Raw genomic sequence first — 18,964 nt, forward strand, 5'->3', positions numbered from 1 at the left:
ATAATTAAACATTTATTAAATTGCTTATTAATAAATGTTCGCCTTTTGATTATTATTGTTGCCTCTAATAATTATGTGTCTGATTTTTAATTTCCAACCTATTTTGGGTTCATTTATGCCAGCCATGTAGTAATTTTTAAACAATAGTTGAGTTAAATAAAATAAAAACATTTAACCCACCCGCTGGGTTTGTCTATTTTCAACACAGCATTTTTTAGTGTAGTGTTCGATTGAAACAATACCGAAACAACACTGTAGCACTTAATAAAATATCACTTTATTTCTCTTACAGTAACATTCATCAAGGCATATCGTTCATTGGCATTGTCATACGGAGTCTGACTATATATGAAAACATTGCGCTAGAGCCAGCAGAATTTCACATACTCTCAAAGAGAACAAAAGCAGCAACAACAGTCAGCTCGTCTACATACACAAAGCAAGAACCAGTAGAAATCTTGTATCACAGTTTATTTTTAATGTGGTGTGTGAGCCTAATCACAAAATAACAAATCCTATATGACATTTCCATAAAAGCTACAAAACAGACAACACACCACAGCTCTTGGCATATCTGAGGTTTTGTTTACACCTCAGTCAAAATCAAGTACACATACATTTACATGCAATAACTGTGGAATCAAATTTAGATAGAAATATGGTAGTAAGTACATTAAAAGAGCCCTTAGATAAATCAGATGCGATACAAAACCACATCTTTGAGATTTGCGTTACTTGTGCAAACAGGGTTATGCAAAGTATGATACAAAATAATCAATATACTGACATATAGTGAAATGCTAACTGCAGCTGCAGTATCATAACGCATACTTAATTGCATACTTGATTCGACAGAACCATCAAGACGGAGACAATTTAAAAACTGAAGTAATGTGCAGCTTTAAGCGCTGTTCAAAGTGCATGTAGAGTATTCTTGTCTTCCCTCTGCTTGTCAGGTAAAAACTTGAATAAACAGTGTTTTGTCTGGATATGCAGTGCTAAAAATGGCCTAAAATGTTTTGCTACATCAGTCTTTTTGCATGTGTATGAGCTTTGCAAAACTCAGGACAGCTGGGATGCAGACTTAAGGGTGATGGACAAAACACTTTGTCAAATAAAACAGATCACAAACATGATTTGCAGATGCATCTGTATGTTAATGAACAAAAAAAAATTAACAATGCAGGATCAAAAACGGGGTTAAAAATATTGTAATGTAGTGGGCTTTCAGTTTTCACATTTCAACAATGACGAACAACTATGTACCACCATCACGCAGCATGCATAAATACTTCACGTTTCCCAGGCTAACAAAATATGTCACCTTCTTTAGCAATGCTTACACCACACAAGCTATATTCAAGGCATTTTCCGTACAAACTTAAACATTTTTTAAAACGTGGGTCCAGGAACCACGGTTATGTTATCATGTTCAGCCACATCTGTGGGTAGCTTTAGGCACGTGAAGATATCTCAGCCATACAGTTTCCAAAGAAGAGAAGAAACTGTGGCCCTTTATGAATGTACACTCCATAAATCCTGCACTGTTAGCGCTTGTGAAGGATCACAATTCATTAGGTAGAGAGTGGAAGGGCAGTGCAAGTCTGTGCAGCAGAGACATCCTCACTGTTCCACTGACAACAAACATCACTAGTACAAAACTCCTAGTGGAAAAGAGTTTAAAGAGAATTCAAATATAATATAATATACAAACCCGATTCCAAAAAAGTTGGGACACTGTACAAATTGTGAATAAAAAAGGAATGCAATAATTTACAAATCTCATAAACTTATATTTTATTCACAATAGAATATAGATAACATATCAAATGTTGAAAGTGAGACATTTTGAAATGTCATGCCAAATATTGGCTCATTTTGGATTTCATGAGAGCTACACATTCCAAAAAAGTTGGGACAGGTAGCAATAAGAGGCCGGAAAAGTTAAATGTACATATAAGGAACAGCTGGAGGACCAATTTGCAACTTATTAGGTCAATTGGCCACATGATTGGGTATAAAAAGAGCCTCTCAGAGTGGCAGTGTCTCTCAGAAGTCAAGATGGGCAGAGGATCACCAATTCCCCCAATGCTGCAGTGAAAAATAGTGGAGCAATATCAGAAAGGGGTTTCTCAGAGAAAAATTGCAAAGAGTTTGAAGTTATCATCATCTACAGTGCATAATATCATCCAAAGATTCAGAGAATCTGGAACAATCTCTGTGCGTAAGGGACAAGGCCGGAAAACCATACTGGATGCCCATGATCTTCGGTCCCTTAGACGGCACTGCATCACATACAGGAATGCTACTGTAATGGAAATCACAACATGGGCTCAGGAATACTTCCAGAAAACATTGTCGGTGAACACAACCCACCGTGCCATTCGCCGTTGCCGGCTAAAACTCTATAGGTCAAAAAAGAAGCCATATCTAAACATGATCCAGAAGCGCAGGCGTTTTCTCTGGGCCAACGCTCATTTAAAATGGACTGTGGCAAAGCAGAAAACTGTTCTGTGGTCAGACGAATCAAAATTTGAAGTTCTTTTTGGAAAACTGGGACGTCATGTCATCCGGACTAAAGAGGACAAGGACAACCCAAGTTGTTATCAGCGCTCAGTTCAGAAGCCTGCATCTCTGATGGTATGGGGTTGCATGAGTGCATGTGGCATGGGCAGCTTACACATCTGGAAAAGGCACCATCAATGCTGAAAGGTATATCCAAGTTCTAGAACAACATATGCTCCCATCCAGATCATCTCTTTCAGGGAAGACCTTGCATTTTCCAACATGACAATGCCAGACCACATACTGTATCAATTACAACATCATGGCTGCATAGAAGAAGGATCCGGGTACTGAAATGGCCAGCCTGCAGTTCACCCATAGAAAACATTTGCCGTATCATAAAGAGGAAGATGCGACAAAGAAGACCGAAGACAGTTGAGCAACTAGAAGCCTGTATTAGACAAGAATGGGACAACATTCCTATTCTTAAACTTGAGCAACTTATCTCCTCAGATGTTTGCAGACTGTTATAAAAAGAAGAGGGGATGCCACACAGTGGTAAACATGGCCTTGTCCCAACTTTTTTGAGATGTGTTGATGCCATGAAATTTAAAATCAACTTATTTTTCCCTTAAAATGATACATTTTCTCAGTTTAAACATTTGATATGTCATCAATGTTGTATTCTGAATAAAATATTGAAATTTGAAACTTCCACATCATTGCATTCTGTTATTATTCACAATTTGTACAGTGTCCCAACTTTTTTGGAATCGGGTTTGTAATATAATATATGTGGTATGTACACTATCATTCAAAGGTTTAGGGAAAGTAAAGACATCGATAATGTTACAAAATATATTTATATTTCAAATAGTGTTGTCAAAAGTACCGACTTCGATACCAAGTTGAGCGGATTCGTAAACACCTCTGATTGGCCATTGTGTTCATGCGCTCAACATATATGTATGTGATTGGCTACAAATATATTAAAAATTTAAATTGTAATAATATTTAATAATATTACTGTTTTTACTGTATTTTTGATTAAAAAAAAAAAATTTAGCATTGCTGAGCATAAGGGACTTAAATCTTAGCCCAAACTTAGAATGATAGTGTATGTTCCCTGACAGCAACACAGTGACGGCCCAGATCCGGCCCATATCTGGTCCATATGTAATCCACATGTACCAGATGTGGGCCGGATCTGAGCCACACTATGTTGCTGTCTGAGTTACAACACTATAATTTTGAAACACTTTAAAGTATTATTATCGGAAAATATGTCAAATGTTTTTATAATATGTACACACAAAAGTAACAAACCTGTTTCATTAACATGTTCCTAAGTTTCCTTCTCAATAGTCAAGGCTGGGTTGCTTGTACCTGTTAGGAAAACACAGAATGGGAAGTATATTATTACCACATTATTATCATTACTCACACGTTCATAGCTGCAGGTTTAGCCCATATCTATAACTCATATTTATAGTCAGGACAAACTAAACAATGTTTCGTAATAGTTTTGTAATGAGATGTGGCATAACTGTCCTGTCACCTCGCTTGTCTTTGTCTTCACTTCCCTCTGACTGTCCGTTATTCAGCAGTCGGCTCTGAGACTCTCTCAGAGGTTTAGGTGGAAACTGATTGGATTCTCCAGCACTGGAAAAATGAAAAGGGCATGAATGGAAAGCTCTGCATATCAGCCATACAGTATCTCACAATGCAACTGTGCATTTCTAGTGTGACAGTGGAACCAGAAGTAATATCTACTGCAAATTCCTTTCTTGTTTGATTGGACTGTCAAATTTTCCTATATATTTTTTATTATTATTTTAATATATATTGTTATACAGTATTTTCCTAAATGAATAATTCATCTGAGGCATGAACCTTTTGATGGAAGGGTTGCGTCCAGGGGACAAGGAGGGTTGTTCGGGGTCTGGGTTCACTAGACATGTGGGGAATGAACAGCCGTCGCCCAGACTGCAGAAATACAAAGTGATACAGAGGGAATGAGATCAGCAAACACTGACACCAATATTTCCAGTGCTACTGAACATGACTTATACCTTGAAAAAACAGGCAGTAGCCAGTATTTCTTTTCATCTCCAAACACTTGGCGAAAGTTCTTGCTTGTTCCTAAACTAAATCCGTTCTTGTCTGCTCCATGCTGGAACTCAGGAGCTCTGAAAGCCTCTGACAGAGGAAACATTTAAACCACATAAATACATAAAGATGCTTCATATACAGCCCTTCTAACATGATTTCCAATTTCCTCTTTACTTTTAACCCTGTAAAGCCTACATATGAAATAATAATCAGAAAATGGCCAGGCTAGTCAGTTCCAATGTTTTGAAATAGAACAGTTTATGGAGCCTTTAGACAGAATAAAAAATAAGAATAAAGTTTGTGTATGTGTTTTTTGTTGAGTATCATATTTGATACATCAGACCGGCTCATATAGCATGATACAGGAGAATATGGAAAAAAACACCTCAATTTTATTCAGAGGCCCAATCTGAGCAAAAATTTCATTTTAGTGCTATTGCTGATATTTATATGTCAAAAAAGATGATATTCTCATAGCTTCTAATGTAAATCAATGAGATTGTATATAGTATAGCAGACTACTTACTGTACATGAAATGCATATAAGTATCAGTTGACATTCTATTTTTCCCAATAATATGTCTTAGTAAGATGATAGATGTTTAGTCTTATTATTAAAGCTCTGTTTTAATTGTGGGTTAAAAGCATATAATGCAATGCAATACAATGATAACTGAGAGATGATCAAATAAACATTCCTCAAAAGCCTGATGTATATTTCATACTCAAATTTTAACATGGTTTTTCTAAAAAAATAAATAAATAAAATAACGATGTATGCATAATCAAGTAAACCTAAGTTGCTTCAGTGCAGTAAATGTTCATCTTGAAATAATACTAACAATAACTATGTTATTCTTATTCTTTCTTTAAAAATCAGTAAAAAATTCACAGCAAAAAGACACGTGCCATGACCTGAAGGTGGACATTTTTAGAATCATACTAAAAAGTCTTTTACTTGCTAAAAAGTATGAACTATCAGTCCTTAGAAATTTGCATATCAAATATGATAGGATATGATAGAATAGGATATGTCTGAATCTTAGATTCATTTTCAACCATAATGCATCTTGACAACACTTGCTTTTGCCAGAAGACTGGGCATGTTGTCACAGATACATGTTCCCTTGAGGATCTGCCACAGAGGGCAGACTGCAGAAGACCTAAACACCACCTGCCCCAGATCTGAGTCACTGGTGTTATGAGACGTATTTGACCAGGCAACTCGGACAGATGATCATAGAACGCAAAATACACACTATTGATGAGGCCATGTTTACTAGTGAAATCCAAGGGTAATTACAGCACAGCCCACTCACCCAATGTGGATCTGTTCTTGCAGACAAGCCAGCAGTGATAAGCAAACAAAAACGCTAGGCTCACTGAGAACGTGGAGGCAGCGAAAAACATGAACATGATGTGAAACTTGGCTTGGGTATCAGGCAGACCATTCTGTGAGAAACATGGGAAAGAATCTTAAAACACCACAAACAGGCATGGACTGAAATAAACAAACAAAAAAACAGCCCAGACCTAATTCAAGCTATTGCCTGCTATATTATCTAGTTGATTTTTTTGCAGAATATGTGAACTGTTCTGGCAAAATGAGTCGCAATGAGCAAATTTTCAAAAATGAGTTATTAAAAAACCTTCAAAATGAAGTATGATTTGTTGGAATCTGACAAAAATTACGTTTGAATTCGATAGAGTCAGCAAAGTCAATTTTGATAAAAATCAAGCTAAAGTTTTATAAAGTGTCCAAAACAAAATCACCTAGCAACCATACCTTTAAATCCCTGATAAATAACACCTAATTTGGCAAACACCAAACATCAAAACCAAATATCTAGGCTATAAGAAAATATATATTTCATTGGTTCAGACTCATGCCATCAAAAATTCGCAATGAATATTCACAAAGTTGGAATGCTGAGCTTCAAAATGATACAAAACTTGGACTAATGAGGAAGTTGCTGAGGGGAAGCGAAAGTGGTGAAGCGAGCATTTTTCATGAACAAAGTAAAGGTACTCGTCTCAGAAAACACAAATAAAGATACTGACAGATAGATGTTTAATTGCTATTTGAAGCATTTGGATCTAGATGAGGGCTAATAAACTCATTTTTGTGAAAACCTTGAATTTGACCAAAATCGACCTGTAGCTAATAATTGCACATTCCAGCTCATTTTGCCAGCACAGGTTACATCTAATATGTCTGGAAAACTCTATTACATAAAGTTTGCAGAATTAAACTGAAAAAGTGGGAACAAGCTGAAGTAGGATACATGGTCCCTATGGATTGTCCATTCTAGACTAGACAAACATTTTGAATGAGCCTACATTTGCTTGTCTACTGGATCTAACAGAAATTGTAAACTAAGATGTTATGCAGAGGGAAACTACCAAAACTACAGGAACTAGAGGAATAAATAGGTCAATCAAAGCACATCAGTAATCTCAGTGATTGACTCAGTCCTACCAAATATTGGATTAGACGCTCGTGTGTTTTACCGTCAACCTTTCAAAATAAAAACACCCTTTTTATTGAAAAGCAATGATCAAAACATGATATTACTCCAGTTATTACATTTTAGACAGCCTATCTGAACATTCAAATGATGTTCGAAAATATAAGCCAAAGAAATGAACAATTCATTCATACTTACATTCCAGAACTCAATGAAATACAGCAAGTCTGTGGCAGTGACGAAGAGGCAATACAACAAAGAATATGCTAGGAAGAGCATGAAAAACTTGTAGTTGGCGAAGCCCACGCAATTGTTTACCCTGTCAAAGAAGACAAAATGCACCTATTTATTATCAATATATTATATGCACATATTATATATAATATATTATACGCAATTATATGCACCTATTTATTATCAATAAAACTGGATATTACTGTAATATCTATTTTGATTGCAAAATACTGCCCAATATATGCTATAACAAGGGAAATTGTGATTGCGAGTTATAAAGTCAAAATTGTGAGATATAAACTGACTTTAAATCTCGCATTTGTGAGAAAAAAAGTCAGAATTGTGAGATAAAAAGCTGGGCGAACGCAAAGTTTCTTGGGGGAATGCAAAACATTTGCAAGAGAACACAAAAGCATTGATGACTTATTTATCCTCCCATCTAATATTTTTTTTCCACCACCATGTCCTTTTAGGGGTCCCGTACAAAACATATATGGGTTAGCCAAACTTTTTCTGACCAACGGAATGTCAACCTTATCTCACAGAAAATGTATCTATTTTACGAGGTGATGGTTTTATATAATTTGTACAATGTAATTTTTATGGAAAAGTATAATTTTTAGAAAAATTTAAGCATGAAGGTCCATCCTTAAATCTAACAATCGGTGATGTGTAAGCAGAGCATATGAAAACATAGCCTATAATCATATCATAGAAATTCATTTAAAATAGTCACCAATTTACTAAAATGCAAAGTTATACCACAAAAAAATTCCATTTTTAGGCTACCCTTAGGTTTTGGGGTAAGGCAAAAATGATTTGAATGATAGATTTTTGATGTGTTATATCATTCTTAAAATTGTTATTTTATTTCTAACAAAAAAAATTACATAGTGTAGCTTTAAATGACAAAATCAATGTGTGTTGGAAAAAAAATATTGTTTTGTTGGTCTAATAGAAACCCAGAAATGTTTGGTGTCTTCCTTCCCAAGACAAAAATCTTTTTATTCTTGCTTTGCATTTAATCTACTGAGCTAGTGCATACCACGGACAATGGTGATCCATCTTTAAAATGCACCTGTGAAAAAAGCAGAGGCAGGAGCTGTTGAAATGCAACACAGCAAAATCTAATATGTGTTGTGTCTTTAAAAAAAAGGAGAAAGACATACATATCACAGGCAGAGCAATGATGACATCGATCAGGCTTCAGCAGCAGACAGCGTTCACAGTAGCGGATAGCTGTATCAAGACAGCTTGTTAAAATACAGATCGATAGGATTCACTGAAGACTGAAGACAGATTGAAACAAATGTAATTGTCTGTGGCCATTATTTGTTACTGAGCCTAAATCTGGGCTGAAGGGACGGTTACAGACTTGGCCTGCTAACAGTGATGTCTTTGGCACAATTAGGATGTGCTGAACGTAAAGAAAAGTGCCCACCTCCTGACATTGTGCGTGTGTAAATGGGCAAATCCTTAGCAATTCTCCTCAAGATCTCCTGTTGAGATTCTCTCCGATCTTCACGCTCTAATAGTTCTTTGTCAGGATGTGACAGGTGGAACTGATAGGAACAGACAAAACGCAAAACATTTTGATATTTCCTGTGTGACAAGCAGCACGTTCTGCACTCAGAGATGTGAGAGGAGTACGACTGATTGCCAGTTTGAGCCATATGTGGTTTCTCTATTACAGTTTGTTTCTCATTCTCAGCTTGAAATAATAACAGCTTCCAGTGAGGTGCTGTAGTTACACCTGCGATCACATGCAATTTACAACCCAACATGCTGTTTTTTCAATAAGCATAACCAACAACTGATCCTAATGGGTGTTATACCATATATTTACAAATATTACACTGCTAACAGGCAAATAATATTCATTATAAGCCAACCCCTCATGAGTCACACTGAGTATATGCTGTGCGATAACATTTAAATTGACTTATTACTTAAAGATGACACAGTTTACAGCACATTCTGATGACTTCAGTTGTCTGCTATTAACTTGGTGTTTACTTTGAAATTAATAGTTATTAATATACATAACTTATTTCTATAATCAAATTTACTCACCTCTTTGAGTGGGTTCATGGGTTTTGTGAAGATAGTTTGCCAGTATGACCACACGAACATGATGAAAAGAATATGATATATCAAGAGGTAAACTACTGTGATACAAAAGAAATATTGAAAGGTTATTAAAAAAAGGGAAGCATCACTATTATTATTATTGCTCATGATTATGGTGAGGGATTATTAAACGTATTAAACTTTGGTGCGTAGCATAACTCATACTGCACTGTTTGTGCTAAAACATAAATGGTAACTCAAATCATGTGGTTGGTTGAGGAGATGAGTTTTTTACAGTTTTCACAAGGCGAATGATAATATGGGTGAAAATATCCCATGGACTTACATTACTATTACCATTAGGTTTGGGTTTGGTAAGCTTTTATAAATGTTTTTGAAAGAAGTGTTTTTGAAATTACTCACCAAGGCTGCAGTTAATTGATCAAAAATACAGTAAAAACAGTAATATTGTGAAATATTATTACAATTTTATTGTATTTATTCTATTTAAATATATTTTATAATTAAAAATAAATAAATAAATGTTTTCAGTGTCACATGATCCTTCAGAAATCATTAAACTATTCATAAACATTCAGAAATTACCAAAATTATTGTAAATATTCACTCCAATTAAAGGCACAATATGTAATTTTCGCCACAAGAGGTCACTTATTCAAAATGACGCCTTGATTTTGAGGAATCATGGGAGATGTGCCTTCACATCTACTGCCGGCAGAATCCGACAGGCCTCGGGCAGAAATCATATTCATGGTTGAGCTAATGTATTAAAGATTTATTAAAGGGGGGGTATCACACACAGTTTGTTAATCTTGAGTACATATAGAGTAACAACGCATCCTTCGTATCGCCGAAAAAAGTCTTTAGTTTTGTCATATTTATAAAAGATAGATATGCTAAACCGAGTCTTTCCGGAAAAAGCAGAGATCCTGGAGGATCCACTGTTCCCTTAAAGGGGACCTATTATGCAAAATTCACTTTTGCATGGTGTTTGGACATAAATGTGCGTTGGCAGTGTACACAATCACCCTATAGTGATAAAAATCCACCCACTCCTTTTTTTTAATCCCCATAAATCATAAGCAGTGTCTCAGAACAAGCCGTTTCCAGATCCCTGGCAGTGTGACGTCACAAAAGCCACAGGCTCCGCCCATGAATGTTGACTGACACTGAAGTTTGAACATAGACCCGCCCTGAGCGCGTTGTTTACAGCGAGTCCGCCATTGCTGCACTGACTTGAGTGTCTCCCAAGCGTTTTAGGTGTTCTGTAGATGGATGGATTAATCCACATAGCTCTCTCCATTTACTCCCTAAATCTGAGCTGCTGAAGACGAGGTGGATTAACTTGGTTTTCCAGGAAAATGCTCCCTCAGTTCTGCCGAAATTCGTTTATGTCTGCGCGAATCATTTCACACCATACTGCTTAGTGAACAAATTATCAATACAAAAAGGGACAATACAAAACAGAGACTGTGCTAAAAACATGCCACTCAAGGATATACAAGTAAAAACTGTTCGTGATCCAGCTTACAGTCTCCAGAGTGATACTATACGGCAGTAATGAAGGTGAGGGCACTTTATTACAGTTCATCTGAGTTTATTTACGGGTATAAAGTTTATTAAGCACCACCTGAAAGGCATAAGGTCTTTATATAACGTTATTCGTTTACTGTTGTAACGAGTGTTTCTGTGTTCTTCGCTATGTATGTTGGTAATACAAGGAAAAGAGAGAGAGTTTATGGATAATATTTTAATGCACACTTGCAGTGTTTTATTAAGCTCTTACAGTGATTTTCTAGAGTGAAAATGGACGTTTCGTCTTTTTTGTGAAGTACAATAAACGTCATAAAACTCATCAGTATAGTTTTGGCCATCATTCGGACGGTACAACAAGCTTGTACTAATATAGTAGATTAAAAACAAGAAGGCAATATAAGTTATAACCGTAACTGAACAAAACTATACCTGTTCTATCTCCATGCAGCTTACATTTGCAGTTTCTGACATAGACTGTAAAAAAATGGTCGTGACTGAATCCTGTCACCGGAGAATCAGCTCATGAAGCTCCGCCCTCTTAGGCCGATCGCAGCAGCTCATTTGCATTTAAAGGGACCGCACTGAAACGGCGTGTTTTTGCTCAACCACTAAAAGTAGCAATTTTAACATGCTATAAAAATTATCTGTGGGGTATTTTGAGCTAAAACTTAACATACACACTCTGGGAACTTCAGAGACTAATTTTACATCTTGTTAAATAGAGCATAATAGGTCCCCTTTAACGCTGGGTTCTTTGGGAAGCTGAAAAAGGTAATCTTTCCCTCACAACCAAAAACACACTCCTTTGTTGACAGGAGCTGCGTCTCATTTCAGAGGCTGCATCCTCCGGAGATCGCATTTGAAGGCTGAATACTTCATCAAAGATGTCATATTTAAGAAAAGTCATATTTAAGAAAAGTTATTGTGAGGTGTAAAATACTGCAATTTCTTTCTTATGTTGCAATCTAACAGTTATTTTTCTTAAATGAGACAGATGATGTATGCAGCCTTCAAAGGGTGCAGCCCCTGAATTGGGACACAACCATTGTTGAAAAATCTCTCGGCTTCCGTATCCCAAACGAAACGCATTGATGGGCGTGCTCTTGCTCTTGCTCTGGGTGGTGTGTGCGCACGCTTATCCGGGAGAAGTGCCTATACAAGGAATTATGCCCTTTATTACGTGATAAATGGCCATACTAGAAAAAAACTCTCCGAAACTGGAAGTAGTCATTTGGCACAGAAATACTCCGTCATACGTCCAACTCGTGTTTTGAAACTTTGGCCATGTTTAACATGAGAATCCAACTCTTCAACAGTGTAAATAAGTCAGAATGCATGAAATCGCATTACACCCCCCCCCTTTAACATTACGGAAGAGGCCGTTAGAGCGACTGCTAATGAGAGAAAACGAGATTTAAACAGCAAGACTTGCTGTGTTGAGCTATATAACAATAATTAATTTTCTGTCGATGGATGTATCCATCCAAACAGTTGCTCACCTGTCTAATAAAACACATTATATATTAAAGCATAAAATCGGAAATCGAGGATAACGCGGGTATGATGTCACTGATAGGCGACGCACGAACGGTTCGTGTCCTGGTTAAAATTGCTTATTTCTCTGGATTTAAACATTCTTGGAAACATTTAGGGTATGAGGTTTAGGATGTAAGTACATTTAGGATGTAAGTACACAAGTCAGCAAAATATATAACACTGTTCTAGTGGCTTTTGGATATTTTAATCTGAAAATCTTACATATTGTACCTTTAAAGCAAAATGATTTGCATTGAAATTATCTGTAAGAAACATTGTAAAACAAGTAAACATTGTAAGAAAAAGCTGACTTACTTTTCTCTCCCATGTTTTCAATAGTTTCTGCAGAGAAAAGAGAAAGAAAAATGTAACAATGTCTCTACAACTTTGTTAATGTTGTATAATCTGAATTCTGTACTGGCTATTATTGTATAAACAGTAGGTCAGAAACTCCTTGTGCATTTAGAAGGTCAGCGAGCAGCAGATGGTTCTCAGCACAGTTCTCTGATCACTGTTGCTGGAACTCACGCTGTACGGAGACTCTTGATCAGATGCCCAAATTCACTAGCACCTAATTGCATCACTTCAACTGGTGCTCTTTCAGAACCATGAGCTATTTTGTGGTGACAAGGTTACAGAAACTAACCACGACCACACAGGAACATGCAGAAAAAAAAAAAACCCTGCTTCAAAATCAAGATAGGACCACCCACACAGATGGCACGGAAGGAAGCTTTTGTTTTGCAGAGTGTTTTTTTAAAGAAATATTCTTTTGAGGTTTGACACATTCAAAGCATACAGACTCTTCAATAAATATCTAGCACTGAAAATGTAGTGTCCTAAAAGCCCCATTAGATTAGCCTCATCTAATGTGACGAGGGTCTGCACTACTCTCTATCCAAAATATGCTCTTTGAAAGAGCTGGCACTTAAGTAAAAAAAAAACTGTAGTTCCTCTGAAGCACAAAACAGAAGCAAAATCCCAGAATGCAGTGCATCTATTTTTAATTGAGTATGTGTACCCCATGGAGCACTTAAGCAGGTTCAGCGGGTGCTTAAAAAGTTGTGATGAGTTTGAGGCATTACAAAAATCCTCATAATTTTGTAACAATTCACAAAAGGCGTGTAAAGAATAACTGCAAGTGTAAATACAACCGGCAATCACAGTATATACTGTAATAAGACCATTATCATAACACCTCATCATTGGTATACAACCCTCTCAATTTGAACAATAAAAACTGTCAACAGATGACAAGACTCATTATGACCAATTTCAGCAATGAAACCGTTTCTTCTCCTGATGGCATCAGTGTTGTTGTTTGAGAAATGTCAAATGTGTTTGTTGCTAAACTCAATGTGCAGCACAAGTGATTTGACAGCAGAAATAGGTCAAGTAGAGATTGGTGAGGTTGAGTTTGACAGCTTGGCACTGAGATTAGCTTTGAGACATAAGGATCAGCAGACAGTACGTTTATAACAACCTTTGTCTCCATGGGTTGTGTTGGGAAAATTAAGGATTCACTGACTACCCATTAACATGGTTTGCTAAAATAGATGCAATGACAGCATAATAGTGGTATTAAAAAGTAAATGGATCTTCTTTTAAACTGACACTGTCTGTTAAGGTTTTGGATATTTATTTGTATGTTGCAATGAGCCAAATACCCTTTTGAAAAATCCAGCATAAACCAGCATGAATTCAGTGTTGGTTTAGGCTGATTTATGCTGGTCTAGACCAGCATAATCATGCTATATCAAGCAAAACTGAGCTAGTGTAGCTGGTCCAGCAACCACTAACCAGCATCCCATGCTGGTCCCAGCATGCAAAACATACTTATGCTGCTGACTACCAATGCTGGATTTTTCATCAGGATAAATAATCTCACCAAACCCATGTAAACTTAAAGGGTTAGTTCACCCAAAAATGAAAATTCTGTCATTAATTACTTACCCTCATGTCGTTCCACACCTGTTATTTGTGTTCATCTTCGGAACACAAATTAAGATATTTTTTATGAAATCTGAGAGCTCTGTAACTGCTCCATAGACAGCAATTTAACCACCACTATCAAGGCCCAGAAAGGTACTAAAGACATCGTTAAAAAAGTCCATGTGACTGCAGTGGTTCAACCTTAATTTTATGAAGCGACAAGAATACATTTAGCACACATATGCATCGTACTGCTCACGTGAACAGCGTCAGCCAATAATGAGTCAGCGTTCTGGCGTAGAACCTGGAAGCGTTGAACGTAAACAGCGTACAAGAATGACACAGAAGATATTGTTGAATAAAGTTATTTTTGTTTTGCTTTTGCGCACAAAAGGTATTCTTGTCGCTTCATAATGTTGAAACACTGTAGTCACATCTACTTTTATACCGATGTCTTTAATATCTTTCTGGGCCTTAAAAATGGTTAAATTGCTGTGTATGGGTGAGTCACACACCTCTCGGATTTCATCAAAAATACCTTAATTTGTGTTCCGAAGATGAACACAGGTCTTACGGGTGTGGAACGACATGAGGGTGAGTAATAAATGACAGAATTTTCATTTTTGGGTGAACTAACCCTTTAATAGCCTTCAATTCATGCTCAAGTTCAGACATTAAAGCACTTTATGGTTTTCATTCTGTCAATTTAAGTGCAAAGCAAAGGGGGGTGCCTATGGAGACCCAATGACTGCAGTTCAGCATAAACCACTATAAACTGCCAGTGGGAACAGCCGTTAGAAGGCCTGGCCACTGACACTTCACTCAGTGAAGTCTCTGAAGGAACATCACAAAGCAGCTGTTTTATGCACAAATGTATAAACGTCATTTGATTCTATTAAAGGAGACCAAACACACACATCATTAGTCTTCAGTGAAAAACAGGGCATCCTCATGATCATCCACCATTCAAGAGAACAATAAAGCCTCTTATGGGAAGATGATAGCAGATCTTATCAAAGGAATGAATGATGTTAATGTGAAGACAAACCTTTGCTTGTTGCACACATAAATAAGCCACAGTCTAAACAAATGATACAGCACATAATAGAGCTTGAAGATATTTTTTTACAGTGGTAAGAGCTTATATTTACAGCAACAAATGAAGGGGAGAGATCAAGTTTTGTATAAGGGTTTAATGACCACCATGGAGTAGTTATAGAGTGATGCCAAAATGGCTCCATACAGTATTGCATATGGGTCAATGATATGATAGGATCTACAATATTAAGTTACTCCAAAATGCATTAAAAATTAAATTCATGAAAATACTTGAATACACGTTTTCTGCATTATTATTGTTAGTTATGCTATTATGTGTGGGGTTAAAGTAAAAATGTGTAGGTGGTGTTAACTGTCCTAAGATTGTAATAAAAAAGTCTCATTAAAAATAATTGTGTTATTTAAAAAACAAAAGCAATAAAGCAGTTTTGTTTTTAATATAGTTAATATTTTGAGAATGGACCCCTTATGACCCTCATGAGATCTTTTAAAATATAACATATTGTGACCTTTTTATGAAAAGGCACATTTTATTTAGGTACCAAAACACCAAAAATGTAATTATTCATTTTATATATATATATATATATATATATATATATATATATATATATATATATATATATATATATATATATATATATATATATGTATGTGTGTGTGTGTGTTATTTTAGATATTTGTTACACATTTTGCCATTGACATTATTGGGAAAAAGTGTCCCAATCAACCTGAATTCACCCTATATGAATATATAAACAATTATTGAAATATATTGATTAAGTTGTAGACATCCCCATGTATGAAAGATGCAAGGACAATATGTATGTACTTTTTACTTGATGATAACAGTCATTAAATCAATTTTTTGCAGAAAAAAAAATGTTTTTCCAAAATGTTTGAAATTAACATAAGAATATTACATTTCTTGGATCTTCGCATATGTATTTTTATCATCTCACACATGCTTATCAGTCACTGACCCATATATGCTTTTCAGTTTTATAAATAAGATGCATAATATTATAATATTAAGAGGCCCTTATGGCTACAGACACACGCGCGCATATAAGAGATGGGTTAAATTAATCTCATACAAATTGTCACTAATTATCACCTACTCTTAGTCAATCTGTTTATAAGCAAGAGGACCCCATCAATAGCAGAGATATTGCTCTAGTAACAGAAGCAGACATATGCACATGGTCGAAGCCAGGTATCATTAATTCATTTCACACTCTCCGTTTCACACCAACTTCATTCAGAGAGCTGCTTCCAGTCTTACCTATGCAGAGCTGCACTACATAAGCGTAGTAGGACCATGCCGCGATCAGACTGATGAACAGCACAGGAACCCAGCATAAAACTCTCCTGCAATCATCTCTGCGCGAGCCCGACGGCGCCATCTTTCTATTTGAAGACCAAAAGTGGTCAAAACGACAAGTTCAGCCTCACCGAGCCCGCACTGCTGCTAAAACATCATGTCTTCTTCCGTGTGCAGCTGCGGTTCGTCTGCTCCTCCATCCTCCGGTTCTCCGCTCGTTCTTGTTTGCAGTGTGTAGCATCGGTACCGCCCCTTTCTACAAACTTGCATGATGCTCACGCGATGCGGTGGAGGTGTCACTACACTAAAGCATGATTCTACCGCTGTAATTTAGCAAGTCTGCCAAAATTTGCTATATTTATTATTTGGCCTATTTATAATGTCACATCAGAGCAGTGTTCAATAACACATTGTTACACTATTATAGTAAAAAAAAGTGTGTGATTACAGGAAGCAGCACAAGGTTAAGTAGTTCATTTTAAACCAGTCGAAGCTGGTTAGCTGGTTTTAGATGGTCATCCAGTCTGGTCTTCTGACTGGTTTTAAAGAGATTTGGACACTTTTCAGCAGTTAGTAGCCTACAGAAAATTAGCCTGCAGCCCAGACAAACTAGCTGAAAACCTGCTGTGAGACCATAAAACCAGCTTAGACTGGTTAGTATTACTGTCTGAGGAATAGGGTTGGCTGCTTATTGATTCCGGTTCTTATCATTCCTATTTTCGGTTCTAGTAAGGTTTAAAAAAAACTTGAATATCATTCACATTTATTCTAAGTCTTATTGCAAAACATTTCATTCAAAGTGAATACCATGAACAAAAATCAACAGGCTAAAGAACACTTTTGCCTGTGGTTTAAAAATACCATAGCAAAAACAACTAGCTTAACTAATATAAATTCAAGTAAACACTCAGTAATTTAAATAGAAATAAACAAATTAGCAATCACACAAATAAAACTGAACAAAGATATGATTATAATAAACAGTGTTTTAAGATTTTCAGGTAAGGCTGTTCAGGTACAAAAACTAATCAAATGCACTTTATAAATAAAATATACATTATAAATATAGTTACAAAGGTAATTCAGTCAAGAACAGTGAGTGAATTTTCTCTTTGTCTTTTATTGTTTGATTAACTTTATTATAGAGATGCAGCAGGAATATTAAGCTGCTGTCACTTTAAGAGCTGCACAGATCCAATATACTGTTACACATGCTTTTCTTTGTCAACTGTTTACGTTCACTTAAAGGGTTAGTTCGCTCAAAAATGAAATTTCAGTCATTAATTACTCATCCTCATGTTGTTCCAAACCCACAAGACCTTCATTCATCTTCGGAACACAAATTAAGATATTTTTGATTACATTTTTGATTTTTTTTTATCTCCCATAGCAAAAGAAAGCAAAGAAATGACCACATTCAAGGTCCAGAGAAGTAGTAAAGACTTCGTTAAAATAGTCAATGTGACTACAGTGGTTCATCTTTAATGTTATGAAGCAACGAGAATACTTTTTGTGTGCAAAAACAAAACAAAAATAACAACTTTATTCGACAATATTTCCTCTTCCCTGCCAGCCTCCTACGCAGTTGGCGCAGTGAATGCAGTGCAGAGCTTTCGTGTTTACGTCAGAACGCCGACTCTGTTTAGAACGACATGAGGGTGAGTATTAATGACAATAATTTCATTTTTGGGTGAACTAACCCTTTAAGACACAGCCGACTGTGTTTCGTGCACTATACAGTATGAGAGGCAGCTTTCTGTGTGCACGTTTTGGATGTGTGCACAGCACAGAAAATAGCGCGTGAGTCTTCTTGCGCTTGAATGGTTTAAAATCATATTAAAATAACTTTTTGTGTGTGTGCGCTTTGGACTTGCAGATGTTCTTACACGTGGATGGTTTATAGTCGAGAGGAATTGAAATTTCCGATTCCTTAAGTATTGGAATCGATTTTCAATTCCCGACCCTTGTGCTTGACTAAACAAACATTAAGGGCTCTATCATTCACTTGGCACAATGTGGCGCCAAGCACAACGCAAGTGTTTTTTGCTTGTTTCAGCCTGACGCAGTTATCTTTTTCATGTCCTGCAACATATTGCTTAAATAGCAAATGCATTTGCACCCATCTGCTTGCCCATGGGCGTGCTGGTCTGAAAACACGGTGTGTTCA

At 36.3% G+C, this 18,964-nt stretch overlaps 1 protein-coding gene across 4 annotated transcripts; it reads right to left on the minus strand.

Annotated features, from left to right (window-relative positions):
• Nucleotides 1–258: 258 nt before the first annotated feature.
• On the minus strand, nucleotides 259–17,747 carry zdhhc2 (zinc finger DHHC-type palmitoyltransferase 2). Of its 4 annotated transcripts, XM_048176576.1 has the most exons (15): nucleotides 16,759–16,865; nucleotides 12,798–12,824; nucleotides 9,813–9,817; nucleotides 9,393–9,487; nucleotides 8,761–8,881; nucleotides 8,489–8,558; nucleotides 8,365–8,397; nucleotides 7,284–7,404; nucleotides 7,097–7,135; nucleotides 5,937–6,069; nucleotides 4,578–4,704; nucleotides 4,399–4,491; nucleotides 4,064–4,167; nucleotides 3,832–3,891; nucleotides 259–1,664 (listed from the first exon to the last, which is right to left on the minus strand). In XM_048176576.1, exons 4-14 carry the CDS (start codon nucleotides 9,450–9,452, stop codon nucleotides 3,851–3,853), a joined length of 942 nt encoding a protein of 313 aa, XP_048032533.1. In that variant the 5' UTR covers nucleotides 9,453–9,487; nucleotides 9,813–9,817; nucleotides 12,798–12,824; nucleotides 16,759–16,865; the 3' UTR covers nucleotides 259–1,664; nucleotides 3,832–3,850. The 4 variants fall into 4 exon arrangements, with proteins under 4 accessions (XP_048032533.1, XP_048032531.1, XP_048032532.1 ...); XM_048176574.1 differs by lacking the exon at nucleotides 9,813–9,817 and having other exon boundaries at nucleotides 16,759–17,747; XM_048176575.1 differs by lacking the exons at nucleotides 7,097–7,135; nucleotides 9,813–9,817 and having other exon boundaries at nucleotides 16,759–17,725.
• Between the last annotated feature and the right edge of the window lie 1,217 nt (nucleotides 17,748–18,964).

The sequence above is a fragment of the Megalobrama amblycephala genome, linkage group LG23 (genome assembly GCF_018812025.1).
Source record: "Megalobrama amblycephala isolate DHTTF-2021 linkage group LG23, ASM1881202v1, whole genome shotgun sequence".
NCBI lineage: Eukaryota > Metazoa > Chordata > Actinopteri > Cypriniformes > Xenocyprididae > Megalobrama > Megalobrama amblycephala.

Coding starts and splice junctions, on each gene's coding strand:
- zdhhc2 (XM_048176574.1), bottom strand. CDS start 16,879: ATGGCGCCGTCGGGCTCGCGCAGAGATGATTGCAGGAGAGTTTTATGC. Junction 9,488..12,797: donor TGAAAACATGGGAGAGAAAA/GTAAGTCAGCTT, acceptor TTTGTATCACAG/TAGTTTACCTCTTGATATAT. Junction 6,070..7,096: donor AGCGTCTAATCCAATATTTG/GTAGGACTGAGT, acceptor TGTTTCTCACAG/AATGGTCTGCCTGATACCCA.